Source organism: Pleurodeles waltl, chromosome 4_2 (assembly GCF_031143425.1).
Source record: "Pleurodeles waltl isolate 20211129_DDA chromosome 4_2, aPleWal1.hap1.20221129, whole genome shotgun sequence".
In the NCBI taxonomy this organism is placed as follows: domain Eukaryota; kingdom Metazoa; phylum Chordata; class Amphibia; order Caudata; family Salamandridae; genus Pleurodeles; species Pleurodeles waltl.
In genome coordinates this window covers 688,653,375-688,666,990 of record NC_090443.1, presented here as the reverse complement: position 1 = coordinate 688,666,990, position 13,616 = coordinate 688,653,375, and the positions used below count along the sequence as shown (strand labels likewise).

The 13,616-nt window shown below is 45.3% G+C and overlaps 1 protein-coding gene across 1 annotated transcript in view; it reads right to left on the bottom strand.

The window, feature by feature from the left end:
* Positions 1–13,616, bottom strand: part of LOC138293926 (atrial natriuretic peptide receptor 2-like) — a 445,904-nt gene that overhangs the window by 343,678 nt on the left and 88,610 nt on the right. The window contains 1 exon segment of the mRNA XM_069233205.1: positions 3,465–3,620. Within this exon segment, the coding sequence (XP_069089306.1) occupies positions 3,465–3,620 (156 nt within the window).

The window sequence follows — 13,616 nt, the reverse complement described above, 5'->3', positions numbered from 1 at the left end:
AGTATACAAAAAAGTGATGGCTGGAATGCTTGAATTAATCCCAGCCACTGATAATTACTCGGCCCAGATTACAGTCCATCTTTATCTTGCACACTATCTCACCTCAGTTTGGGCCCAGTCATATGCAAATCAGTCTTGACCCTGGTCCAGAGGCAAATAAAGTCCAGGCCGAACTGCCAGGCCATGACTCATCTGAGCCAGAACAAAAGCCATCTAGGCCCTGTTTGTTTATAATTAGGGCTCGTCGGCCACTTATAGCATGCTTTCAATGGCACCATGTGCACGGGACCCACGTCTGACATCCCACTTGGGTTGACACACTCAAGTACACAAAAACGTGATGGGTAGAATGAGTGAATTAATTACATTTACAGAATATTAGAAATGTGCTTTTGATGTAATAGTAATTCACCACTTGTTACGTGTTCAATAACACATGTTTTTAAACTAAAATGAAAAAAGGGGTCCCTGCACTGGAAGACATGATCTTTACAACAGAAGGAGAAAGGAGGCAAGCAGCAAAGGCATAGCTATGGAATACCCCCCCCCCAAAAAAATCCAAGCAGCTGGAAGAAAAAATCCAGGACAAAAATGTACAGCTAATGTGCATTCTGCAAGAAAGAAATCAGGGAATAACATATACTGCAACACATCATGCCCTTCCAAGCACTGCCCTCTACATGCCTAAAGCAGGAACTAACATCACAGGAAGAAAGCCTGTATTTTCTTGGAATGGTCTACTCCAATAAATGCCAATGAACTGGCCACCATCTTGGGAAGGGCATTTTATAAGGCCGAGCTTCGCCCCTCCATTATAATTCATGGTGCTCTATCTTCAAGAGGAAGGCTGAGTTTAACTTCCAGTGAGCCATGCATCATTCTGAAACCCTGCTGCCACCACTTGCGTTCAACACTACTGCAACCCTCAGAAAATCCCTCTGAGTCATCGTGAGCACAGAAGTGGTCGAGAAATTCCACTGGTGAGGGAGAGTCACTTTTGACTGAACATGCATTCTGCAATGTGCTGATGTAGAGTGCATTTGAGACTTCTTACTCTTGTTATTCTGCTCAACCTTAGGTACGTTCTTGGTACTGTCTTCCCTGTGAATGTGACACCAGTAAGTGATGTTACATTTATAGATTATGGAACCCTTATGCGACTTTTGATACTCTGTTATAGAATCAAACAGTATTGGACATTATTATTTATTATCTCTCAGAGTGAAAAAAGGAAAAGTCAATGGAGAGGATCAGCTATGGGTGGTACATAAAAGAAAAAAGTCACTATCATTAGTTGCCATCTGATTGCAAAGTTTATAGTATTTAAATAGGGGAGAACATCAAAGGACCTGAGTTGGAAAGAACTGCATAAGGCACTTAAATGGACTATGGTACAAGAGAATAAAAGTTATTCAGAATCAAGGTGATTAAATAAATATATGACACTCTCCCAACCTACTTGTTAACTGTTAGACCTGTCAGCTTTAGGGTGGTCTACCCCCAAAACATTTTGCCTTCTTGCCTCCAGTTTTCCTATATTCATTTTGTTGGTCTTAGGAATCTGTGCACTTCACCACTGCTAACCTGAGCTAAAGTGCTTGTGCTCACTCCCATAACATGGTTTGATTTATATATATATAATTGGCATATTTAATTTACTTATAAGCTCCAAGTAAAGTGCACTACATGTGCCCAGGGCCTATAAATTAAACGCTGCTAGTGGGCCTGCAGAACTGAATGTGCCAACCACTTAAGTAGCCCTTTAAATATGTCCCAGGCCTGCCATTGCCACCTGAATGCAGTGTCACACTCCGATGCCGACTTGGCATTTAAAACCCCTTGCCAAGTCTTAAACTCCCTTTTATTATATATATGTCACCCTAAGCTGCGCCCTAGGTAGCCCATAAGGCAGAGTGCCATGTAATTAAAAGGCAAAACATGTACCTTTCAGTTTTACAAGTCCTGCTAGTGAAAAATACCTACATTCATTTCTCACTACTGTGAGGCCTACCCCTCCGATAGGATACCACAGGGGATTTCTTATTACATTTAATAAGCTGCAATTCCTTATTGGGAGGAGATTGATCTATCATGTTTAGTACATATGGAATTGTAATGATAAATCCTCTCTGATGGTAAAGTCGGATTTATTGTTACAATTTTGAAAATGCCACTTTTAGAAAATTGGAACTTTCTTGCTCTTAGCCATACATGCATGCAGTCTGTCTCTGATCACTTGTCTGGGGTGAGTAACAACTGAAATCCATTGCATTTGGGTGCCAACGTATTACCACCACATCGTGGAGTATTTCGATGTATGTCTTCGACTGTATGGGGAAATCAACACATCTCCTTGACGGCATGGTTCGGAACCAGTGTAATGCTCCCCCTACTAGGATTTCAAGAACTTTGATTTAGCGGGCCTAATTGGGTCCCTGTAGCTGGCCTGCGCTCCCTCGCTGTCGCCCTGAAGTTTTGACTTTGTCCTCGTCCGGCACGCCCAGATAGCCCCGGTTGGAGCTTCTAAGCACTTTTTTACAGTTAATTCTTTACAAATTAATAACTCAAGTTCTACTTATTGGATCTTTGTTATTTTGGTCTTGTTTTATTTATTAAATTAACTTCTATGTTTTCCAACCAGGTGGGGCATATTTCTGCGTGGTGTTTTCACTGTTTTACTTTTTGAAGTGTTGCACAAATACTTTACACATTGCGTCAAGTTAAGCTTGGCTCCTCTGTGCCAGGCTACTAGAGGGTGAGCGCAGGTTAATTCAGGGTGTGTCTGTGTCTTACCCTGACTACGATTGTGGTTCCTACTTGATCAGGGTGCACACCTCTGTCAACCAGAAAACCCATTTCAAACAGTTACTGTTTGATTCTCTTCACTTTTTCTGTTATTGTAAATCTGTTGCTAATCATATATTCATCAAACAAAATACCTTGTTATTATAAATGCCCATTCGTCACCACCTTCTATACCCACACCTTCATGTAAGAGTGTTCATGTGGTATCTTTCGGTGAGAAGAGGATAATGGGCCAGATGTACCAACTTACTGGTCACAAAACATGGTCGCAAATTGCACTCTGACATTTTGCAGCTAGTATTTTATTTTGCAAACCAACCAATCCATTTGTCAGGATCAGGGTTACTAGGAGGTACAAGACCAATAAGAGCAGGACACAGGCATGACAGGGCAAGAACAGGGAAAAGTAGGATTGGAGGGTATGGAGGGCTGGTCATTGGTGGCTAGGGGATTCAGTATTGGTCAGAAACCCAAATTCTATTCCAGAAAAAACTTTTCTGAATTATAAAATGGGATTAGTGTACAGGAAAAAGGGGTTTTGTGGTGGCAAAATTTGGAATTTTACAAGCTTCCCAAAGCCTTCAGTACATCTGCCCCTAGATCTTGTATTTGGACTCTTGCATTTAAGAATATTTATGGGAATCCCATCACAAATTAACAAGTTGAAATAAATGTTACATACCTGAATTGAAATATTTTAGCTTTGACGGCTTTCTCATAAAATTGGTCATTTACTGTAAGTGAATATGTTACATTGAACTCTTTTCCGCTTACAACTTTTTCAGGAGGGCGCACAATCCAAGCCATTGAAAGACCTGCATGTTTGAAAAATACAATACAAATGTTTACTTCACGGATGTGATGGACATGTACTGGATGTTTTTACAATGACATTTTTTAAGAATTACTTATGAAACATCTGAGCTAAAATTCTTACATCTGGACACTCAGCAAATACCTATAGCCCTATTGTAACATGAATGAGCAAAGAAGAGGGGCATTACACCTAAATGTAGCAGAATGTGCAGATAAATACTGATTTATAGGATCATAGATTTTAGGATAGCTGTCATCAAACAATGATGTGAGCATCACTATAGAGAGGCTTTGGCTCCAACCACATGTTGGGAACCAGAAGTACATTTTGATGGGGACTTAAGTTGCGTGTTTCCACACAAAAGTGCTTGCCCTTCACACACATATGATTATTTTGTTCACTTATCCAGCTGCCTGAGCTTGAACTCTTAGAGGCACACACATAACATTGTACTGCTAACAAAGTATCTTAGATATTCAGATACGTTATAGTGTTTTTTTTCTGGCAGGGGCACAGATGGGAGGAGAAGGAACATAAACCTGATGTTTAGCTCTGGCTTGACAGTGCATCCACTTTTGGCCTGTGCCAATATTATTCTATAGTTCTTTGCTTCCAAACAAATACAGATCCACTCCCATGCTTTTACTTTTAAGGCTTAATATTACTAAACAACTTTCCTTTAAAGCCAGATCTACTGGCATTGCCAATACTTGTTTAGACAGTTTGAGCCGATAAAGGGTGGTGCCTATAATGCAGGCCAGGTCACCTTTATATAGGTTCTTGTTATGCTATAGTACTAGCAATGTAAATTAGAACCTAGTCTGCACTTGTTAGTCATGTGAGTGTTGTTTTATAGGAAGGTAGGGGACTTTCCTGTTTTTCAACAGAGCTCCTTTTGATAGATTTCTTTTGCTTTGGTCTGTGTTTTTTTTTTTGTAGGATGCTTTCTATCAGACATTACGATACTGCATTGCTGATTCTTTTATCTGTGAACTTAATATCTTGCTGTGTCATTAATCTTTTGGAACTTTGGTTGGTTTACTCTGTAGCAATATAATCATTTGCTGGACCTGGCCTTCTATAAACATTTTCATACTTTTGTTCATGAGTTATGTTGTGAATGTTGACTGGTGGGCAATAAGTTTTATGTCACACCAGCATTTATATGAATACACAAATTAGAGGGTATTCAAGATACAATCCTCTGACAAAGTTAAATCTGAGCAGTCAAATTGTAGATAAGGTTTCTTTGCAAAAAGCCTATTCTCTGTCCTGAATGGAAGGTGAACCAGCAGTCTGCCAGTGCTTGGAGTATTCTGGCCTTCAGATGAGTCTCCTTACCAGCTACCAGTCATTTTCAAATTCGATTAACCCTTATACCTACTTACTTTATCTTGTAGCTTTACCCACTCTTTAACTTTAAATGGTTGCTGCACCATCCAAAGGCTACTGCACCTACCAATGTTACTTATTTACCACATAGACTCTGCTTTAATTATTTGTGCATGGTATTTCATGCAAATTTTAAAAGAGTCTCTTGCTTCTAGACGTGTTGTAGACATTGGATACTGATTGCTTGTCATTCCCATTATGTGGAAAAATGGTTCCAATTACCCATAGGTACCCTGAACTCCTGAATGCTTTAATTTATAGGATCAATGGCTCCCAGTTACTTCACCATTCCACACACATTTGAAAGACCTATGACTCATAGGCTGAATCTCACAAACCACCCTAACTTTAAGACCATTATGTCTCATTTCTCTGCACCTGTCAGTATAAATTTAAAACAGTGCTTACTTTAATATCCAGATGCACTCCCACCTCTGTCTTTGAAAACTCCTTTGTGTGTCCACTGACAAACTAACACTTTCCATCCCCTTTAAAAGAGCCAGCTTCACCATTCACTCTTATTGAAAAATTTGAGTAGTCACTGTTCTCACATTTCACTGCACAGTAGTCTGTTCTAAGTTGAAAGGAACTAATCCCCAGTATTCTATAATTACAAGGTGCTCTAATTACTTTAGGACCCGGCAATTATCTTGTCCCATACCCACCTTCCATCAGCATTTCCATATGCCTGGCAATAATTTTTATGATAACAGAAAGGTTGCACAGGGCTCCTGTTGCTTGGATGCAAAAACAACATGTAACATAGTTGCCCTAATTGCTGTATTCTATGCTATGAACATCTAAACCTGCCTAATGAGCCCTGGATACACCGTGTGAAAATACTGTCATGGATGTTGGGACATCATTATTCTTTGCTGCTCATATATGTATCTTGTAGGAAACTGGGTTACTAGTGAAACAGAAGCAACCCTCAAATTAACCTGTGCTAAATCCTCTGGTAGCTTGGCTCAAAGCAGTGAGGCTTATAGCTGAAAACAATAACAACCTAAATTAGTAGAGCCAGAGATATGCTGTTTTAAACTTTTGGATGAAAACAATGCTTAGAAGCACAAAACACCAACTGTTGTTATCTGGTGGTTCCAAACCTGGACAAAGTCAAATGTTCAGGCCAACCGTGATAATGTGTGGGCTGGTTACAGGGACCCTGATGCAGGAAATCCTGGTTGCAGACGTTTGCGTGATTGCGCGTCAAAGTTACATTGCAAGTAGCACTTCCAAAGAGGCTGCAATGTGAGTTCCTGCATCAGGGGTGAATCGTGCAATGACAATTCCGATGAAGCCTTCCATCAGGCTTTGCAGTGCGAGGTTCTGCATCAAAGACTTGTGATGCAAAGTCCTGTGTCAAGGTTGTATTTCACATGATTGGTTCTAAGGAACTGCGATGCGAGGGCTTGCCTTGAGAAGTCCTGTATCGGGATGAATCGAGCAGCAGTGGTTCTGAGGAGCTGTTATGCGAGATCTTGCATCGGAAAGCATCAGACGTTCCAATGAGGAGATGCGAGGGGATGTGTCACTGTATGTCGGTTCTGCCCCAAAGAACACAGCTGGGCTGGCAGAGCACCTTCAGGGCCATTTACACGGGTCCAGGACTGGGGAGGCACCACTTGAATGACAAGAAACACAAGAGATGAAGTTCAAGTGCTGAGTTCAAGGTGGTTGAAGACTTTTCTGTCCCTAAGACTCTGATCAGGAGGCCAGTCAACTAGCCCTTGGAGCCACTCTGGTGGTCCTGGGTTCGGGATACAGGTGCAGTCCTTCTCACTCAGGCAGCAGGGTAGCAGGCAAAGGGGGAAGGCAAAGTAGCCTGGAAGCAAAGTAGCAGTTCTTGCAGCAGAGAAGCACAGCAGCCCTTCTGGATCTCCCACAGGTCAAGAGGTATACAGAAGAGCTGGGTCTGAGGGTCCATTATTTATACTTGGTACTAGTTTTGAAGTTGGAAGAGGTTCTCTAGATTTCCATCCCCAGAGATGTTTGGAAATTCCTGACCCCCTGGCCTAATCCAAGCTTGGCTCAAGGCACAATAGGCTGGTGTGAAATCCTTAGTGAGGGTGCTGAGGCAGAGCCTTTGTGATGTGCAAGTGTGGTAGGGGACAGCTCTTCTCTTCATCAAGTCAGAGATGGCTCATCCTGCCAGCATCTATTTTCCTTTTGTCTCATAGTCTGGGACCAATACACAGAGCTCAACTGCCACCTACATGCAGTTGTGTGATCCATGTAACAGGAACCAAATTGTTAGGACCAGAAAATGCCAACATCCTAAAAGTGGCATTTTCAGATTAGTGACTTAAAGTCTACCATTTAAGGGGTGTTAGACCTGGCATCCTTCATGTGGTTTCTTCTGACTTTTTTGCCTTCTAACCTCTTGTCTACTGACCTTGTTTTTGCTGGCTTTAGGACTCTGGGAACTTTACCACTGTTGACCAGTGCTACAGTGCATGTGGTCTTTCGACTTTGTGCACTTCAAAGGCCTCTCTTTGAAGTCACCGCCACTTCAAAAGCACCACTGGGTATTAAAACTGGACTTTTAATCCTACCAAATCAGTACACTTCTGGACCTGAGAACATTTTGCCAGGTAGAAGGACTGCTGTGCTGCTGAAGGGACTGTCACTCTGCTTGACTTTGCTGGACTCCTGCTTTGCTGTGCCTGCCCTGCTGCCTACTGCCCTCCGTGCCTGGGAGTGACAAGGACTAGATCTGCATCTCTACATCCCCAGAACTAAAGTGACTCCAAGGACTTGTTGCCTTGCCTCCTGTTCTGAAGTCTCAGGGACATCATAGACTTCACTCCACTCTGCTACAGCTTCTGGACTCTGACAAATGCAAACCCTACCCTACCAAGCGGTGCCAAACCATTCCTGGACCCTTGGAAGTGGGCTCTGCAGATATTTTCTACAGAAATCCATGCATCATAGTCACTGGCCAACCACTGCATCGCTCCTTGACATTGATGCATCACTGCTGATCTTGAGGACAAGTATATTGCAGCCAACTGTGTGGCTCAGAACCGGTGCATCACCCTCAGTCCCAACGCATCACCTTCGCATTGCCGGCTACACAGCTCGATGACAACGCATTGCCTTCATCGTAAAGGAACGCCACACCTCAAGGACATTCCATCAATAACTGCCCTGCTCGATGATGATGCATCCCTGAGTGCACTGATTGGAACCGACACATCATGTTCACATTGTCCCTTCCTCTCTTCAAATCTTCTACATCAACACTCCACACAAAGTACTGTTTCAGTGGGAAAAGGTTGGACCGTCTAGCTGGCCTGTGCTCCATCGTGGTCAGACTAAGCTTTGGATTTACCCCGGTCTAGAGGGATCAGATAGTCCTGATCAGCGCTTTAAGCTTTTAAGCACTACAATTGCAGATATTATTTAAAAATCCATATCTCGACTTCTACCTGTTAGATGTTTGTAATTGTGGTCTGGCTTTGTTAGGTAAATTAATCTCTAATTCTCTTACCTGGTGTGGATTATTTTTGTGAGGTGGTTTCACTGTTTGTAAGGAAATGGCACCCTGTTGCAGTTAGCCCCCACTTTTTGCCTGATACTGATGCTGACTTGACAGAGAAGTGTGCTGGGACCCTGCTAACCCTGCCAGCACCAGTGTTCTTTCACCTAAAATGTACCATTGTTTCCACAATTGGCACACCCCTGGCACACAGATAAGTCCTTTGTAAAAGGTACCAGTGGTACCAAGGGCCCTGTGACCAGGGAAGGTCCCTAAGGGCTGCAGCATATGTTGTGCAACCCTAAGGGACCCCTCACCTAACACATGCACACTGCCATTGCAGATTGTGTGTGTTGGTGGGGAGAAAATGGCAAAGTCGACATGGCATCCCCTTCAGGATGCCATGCACACAAAATACTGCCTGTGGCATATGTAAGTCACCCCTCTAGCAGGCCTTACAGCCCTAAGGCAGGGTGCACTACACCACAGGTGAGGGCATAGCTGCATGAGCAATATGCCCCTACAGTGTCTAAGTCTATTCTTAGACATTGTAAGGACAGTGTGTCCATATTAAGTATATGGTCTGGGAGTTTGTCAAAAACGAACTCCACAGCTCCATAACGGCTACACTGAATACTGGGAAGTTTGGTATCAAACTTCTCAGAATAATAAACCCACACTGATGCTAGTGTTGGATTTCTTTAAAAAAAGCACACAGAGGGCATCTTAGAGATGCCCCCTGTATTTTACCCAATTGTTCAGTGCAGGACTGACTGGTCTGTGCCAGCCTGCTGCTGAGAGACGAGTTTCTGACCCCATGTGGTGAGGTCCTTTGTGCTCTCTGAGGACAGAAACAAAAGCCTGCTCTGGGTGGAGGTGCTTCACACCTCCCCCCTGCAGGAACTGTAACACCTAGCAGTGAGCCTCAAAGGCTCAGGCTTCGTGTTACAATGCCCCAGGGCACTCCAGCTAGTGGAGATGCCCGCCCCCTGGACACAGCCCCCACTTTTAGCGGCAAGTCCAGGGGAGATAATGAGAAAAACAAGGAGGAGTCACCCACCAGTCAGGGCAGCCCCTAAGGTGTCTCGAGCTGAGGTGACCCCTGCCTTTAGAAATCCTCCATCTTGGTTTTGGAGGATTCCCCCAATAGGAATAGGGATGTGGCTCCCTCCCCTCAGGGAGGAGGCACAAGGAGGGTGTAGCCACCCTCAAGGACAGTAGCCATTGGCTACTGCCCTCCCAGACCTAAACCCACCCCTAAATTCACTATTTAGGGGCTCCCCAGAACCTAGGAAACTAGATTCCTGCAACATGAAGACGAAGAAGGACTGCTGACCTAAAGCCCTGCAGAGAAGACGGAGACACCAACTGCTTTGGCCCCAGCCCTACCGGCCTGTCTCCCCACTTCGAGAAAAACTGCAACAGCGACGCGTCCCCCAGGGTCCAGCGACCTCTGAAGCCTCAGAGGACTACCCTGCACCTAAAAGGACCAAGAACTGCAGAGGACAGCGGCTCTGCTCCAAAGAAGAAACAACTTTGCAACAAAGAAACAAACTTTAAAGGACTGCACACTTCACGCCGGAAGCGTGAGACTTTCCACTCTGCACCCGGCGCCCCCTACTCGACCTGCGGAGAACCAACACTACAGGGAGGACTCCCCAGCGACTGTGACCCTGTGAGTATCCAGAGTTAACCTCCCCCAGCGACGCCTGCAGAGGGAATCCAGAGATTCCCCCTGACCGCGACTGCCTGCTTCTAAGTACCTGATGCCTGGTAAAGACAGTGCACCCGCAGCCCCCAGGACCTGAAGGATCTGACCTCCAGTGCAGAAGCGACCCCCAGGTGGCCCTCTCCCTTGCCCAGGTGGTGGCTACCCCGAGGAGCCCCCCCTTGCCTGCCTGCTTCGCTGAAGAGACCCCCGGATCTCCCATTGAACTCCATTGCAAACCCGATGCCTGTTTGTACTCTGCACCCAGCCACCCCTGTGCCGCTGAGTGTGTACTTTTTGTGCTGACTTGTGTACCCCCCGGTGCCCTACAAAACCCCCCTGGTCTGCCCTCCGAAGTCACGGGTACCTGCCTGCTGGCAGACTGGAACCGGGGCACCCCCTTCTCCATTGAAGCCTATGTGTTTTGGGCACCACTTTGACCTCTGCACCTGACCGGCCCTGAGCTGCTGGTGTGGTAACTTTGGGGTTGCCCTGAACCCCCAACGGTGGGCTACCTTGGACCTAACTTTGAACCCTGTAGGTGGTTTACTTACCTGCAAAACTAACAAATACTTACCTCCCCCAGGATCTGTTGAAATTTGCAGTGTCCAGTTTAAAAAAAGCTTATTGCCATTTTTTCCAAAACTCTACATGCTATTTTGCTGATTCAAAGTTCCTATGATACCTAAGTGAAGTACCTTTCATTTGAAGTATTGATTGTAAATCTTGAACCTGTGGTTCTTAAAATAAACTAAGAAAATATATTTTTCTATATAAAAACCTATTGGTCTGGAATTGTCTTTGAGTGTGTGTTCCTCATTTATTGCCTGTGTGTGTACAACAAATGCTTAACACTACCCTCTGATAAGCCTACTGCTCGACCACACTACCACAAAATAGAGCATTCGAATTATCTCTTTTTGCCACTATCTTACCTCTAAGGGGAACCCTTGGACTCTGTGCATGCTATTTCTTACTTTGAAATAGTACATACAGAGCCAACTTCCTACATTGGTGTATCAGCGGTGGGGTACAAAACTTTGCATTTGCTTGACTACTCAGCCAATACCTGATCACACGACTAAATTCCAAAAATTGTCAATAGAAACTGATTTTTGAAATTTGAGCTATTTTTCTAAATTTTTAAAAGTCCTTCTAGGGCCTTGTGTTAGTCCCTGTTAGCATTTCTTTTAGAGTTTAAAAGTTTTGTAAAAGTTTGAATTAAGTTCTAGAGATAGTTTTAGATTCTTAAAAAGTATTCCAACTTTTAGAAACAAAGGGGGTCATTCTGACCCCCGCGGGCGGCGGGAGCCGCCCGCCTGGAGGGAGCCGCCATATGGCCGCTCCGCGGAGGCCATTCTGGCTTTCCCGCTGGGCTGGCGGGCGACCGCCAGAAGGCCGCCCGCCAGCCCAGCGGGAAACCCCTCCCCACGAGGAAGCCGGCTCCGAATGGAGCCGGCGGAGTGGGTATGTGCGACGGGTGCAGTGGCACCCGTCGCGTATTTCAGTGTCTGCAAAGCAGACACTGAAATACAAAGTGGGGTCCTCTTACGGGGGCCCCACAACACCCCATACCGCCATCCTGTTCCTGGCGGGCGACCCGCCAGGAACAGGATGGCGGTATGGGGTGTCAGAATCCCCATGGCGGCGCAGCAAGCTGCGCCGCCATGGAGGATTCTGCAGGACAGCGGAAAACCGGCGGGAGACCGCCGGTTTTCCTGTTCTGACCGCGGCTGAACCGCCGCGGTCAGAATGTCCTGAGGAGCACCGCCAGCCTGTTGGCGCTGCTCCCGCATCCCCGGCCCCGGCGGTCCTTGACCGCCGGGGTCGGAATGGCCCCCAAAATGTCTACTACAGAAGAGATTGTGATGGAACTCAACCTCACCCCTTACCTGCATCTTAAGATGTCAGAGTTAAGGTCTCTCTGTAAAATCAAAAAGATAAAAACTGGTTCAAACCCTACCAAAGTACAGCTCCAGGAGCTTTTGGCATAGTTTGCTAAAAACAACCCCTCTGATGATGGCCTCACAGAGGGGGATACTAGTGATATGGAGGATCTCCCACCTCCAGTCCTAGATAGGGAGCACAGGGTTTCTCCAACCCTGACTCCAGAAGTGATAGTCAGAGATGTTGCTTCTCTCACAGGAGAGTCCAACAGCTCCAGAAGTATTGAGAGCAGTCTCAATGAAGATGACCTCCTGCTAGCCAGGATGGCCAAAAGATTGCCTTTGGAGAGACAGCTCCTAGCCATAGAAAGGGAAAGACAAGAGATGGCTTAGGTCCCATCAATGGTGGCAGCAACTTAAATAGGGTCAGAGATTCTCCTGACATACTAAAGATCCCCCAAGGGATTGTAACAAAATATGAAGATGGTGATGACATTACTAAATGGTTCACAGCTTTTGAGAGGGCTTGTGCAACCAGAAAAGTAAACAAATCTCACTGGGGTGCTCTCCTTTGGGAAATGTTCACTGGAAAGTGTATGGATAGACTCCTCACACTCTGTGGAAAAGATGCAGAATCCTATGACCTCATGAAGGCTTCCCTGATTGAGGGCTTTGGATTCTCAACTGAGGAGTACAGGATTAGGTTCAGGGGGGTTCAAAAATCCTCGAGCCAGACCTGGGTTCATTATGTAGACTACTCAGTGAAAACACTGGATGGTTGTGTAACTGGAAATTAAGTGCATGACTATGTTGGGCTTTATAATTTGTTTATGAAAGAACATATTTTAAGTAACTGCTTCAATGAAAAGTTGCATCAGTATCTGGTAGACCTAGGTCCAATTTCTCCCCAAGAATTGGGAAAGAAGGCAGACCACTGGGTCAAGACTAGGGTAACCAAAACTTCCACTGGGGTGACCAAAAGAAAGGGGTTACAAAGCCACCCCAGGAGAAAGTGGGTGACACTAGAAACAAAGAAAAAGAGTCCTCTGTAGGCCCCCAAAAACCAGACCAGGTGGGTGGGCCCCAAGACACAACCCTAAACAAAGGTGAGTACCAGGGTAAGAACTGGGATGCCACTAAGGCATGGTGCCAAAACTGTAGACAGACAGGGCACCACACCAAGGACACCTCTTATCCCAAAAACAAACCCCCTAGCAAAATCCCAGGGGTGACCAGTGTAGCCATTGGGGATGACTCCTCAGATGAGGAGGTCTTCATAGCCTTCAACTGGAAAAAGGGCCCAACAGGTGAGTTGGAGATTCCAGAGGGAAGTAGACACTTCCACCACCTACTGGTGAATGGAATCCCAGCCACTGCCCTGAGAGACACTTGTGCCAGTCACACTATTGTGCATGACAGGCTGGTGTTCTCAAACCAGTACATCCCAGGTGAGACTGCCAGAGTAAGAGTTAGCCCAGACAGGGTCACTGATAGGCCTGTGGCTTTTGTGCCCATAGAAGTGGGTGG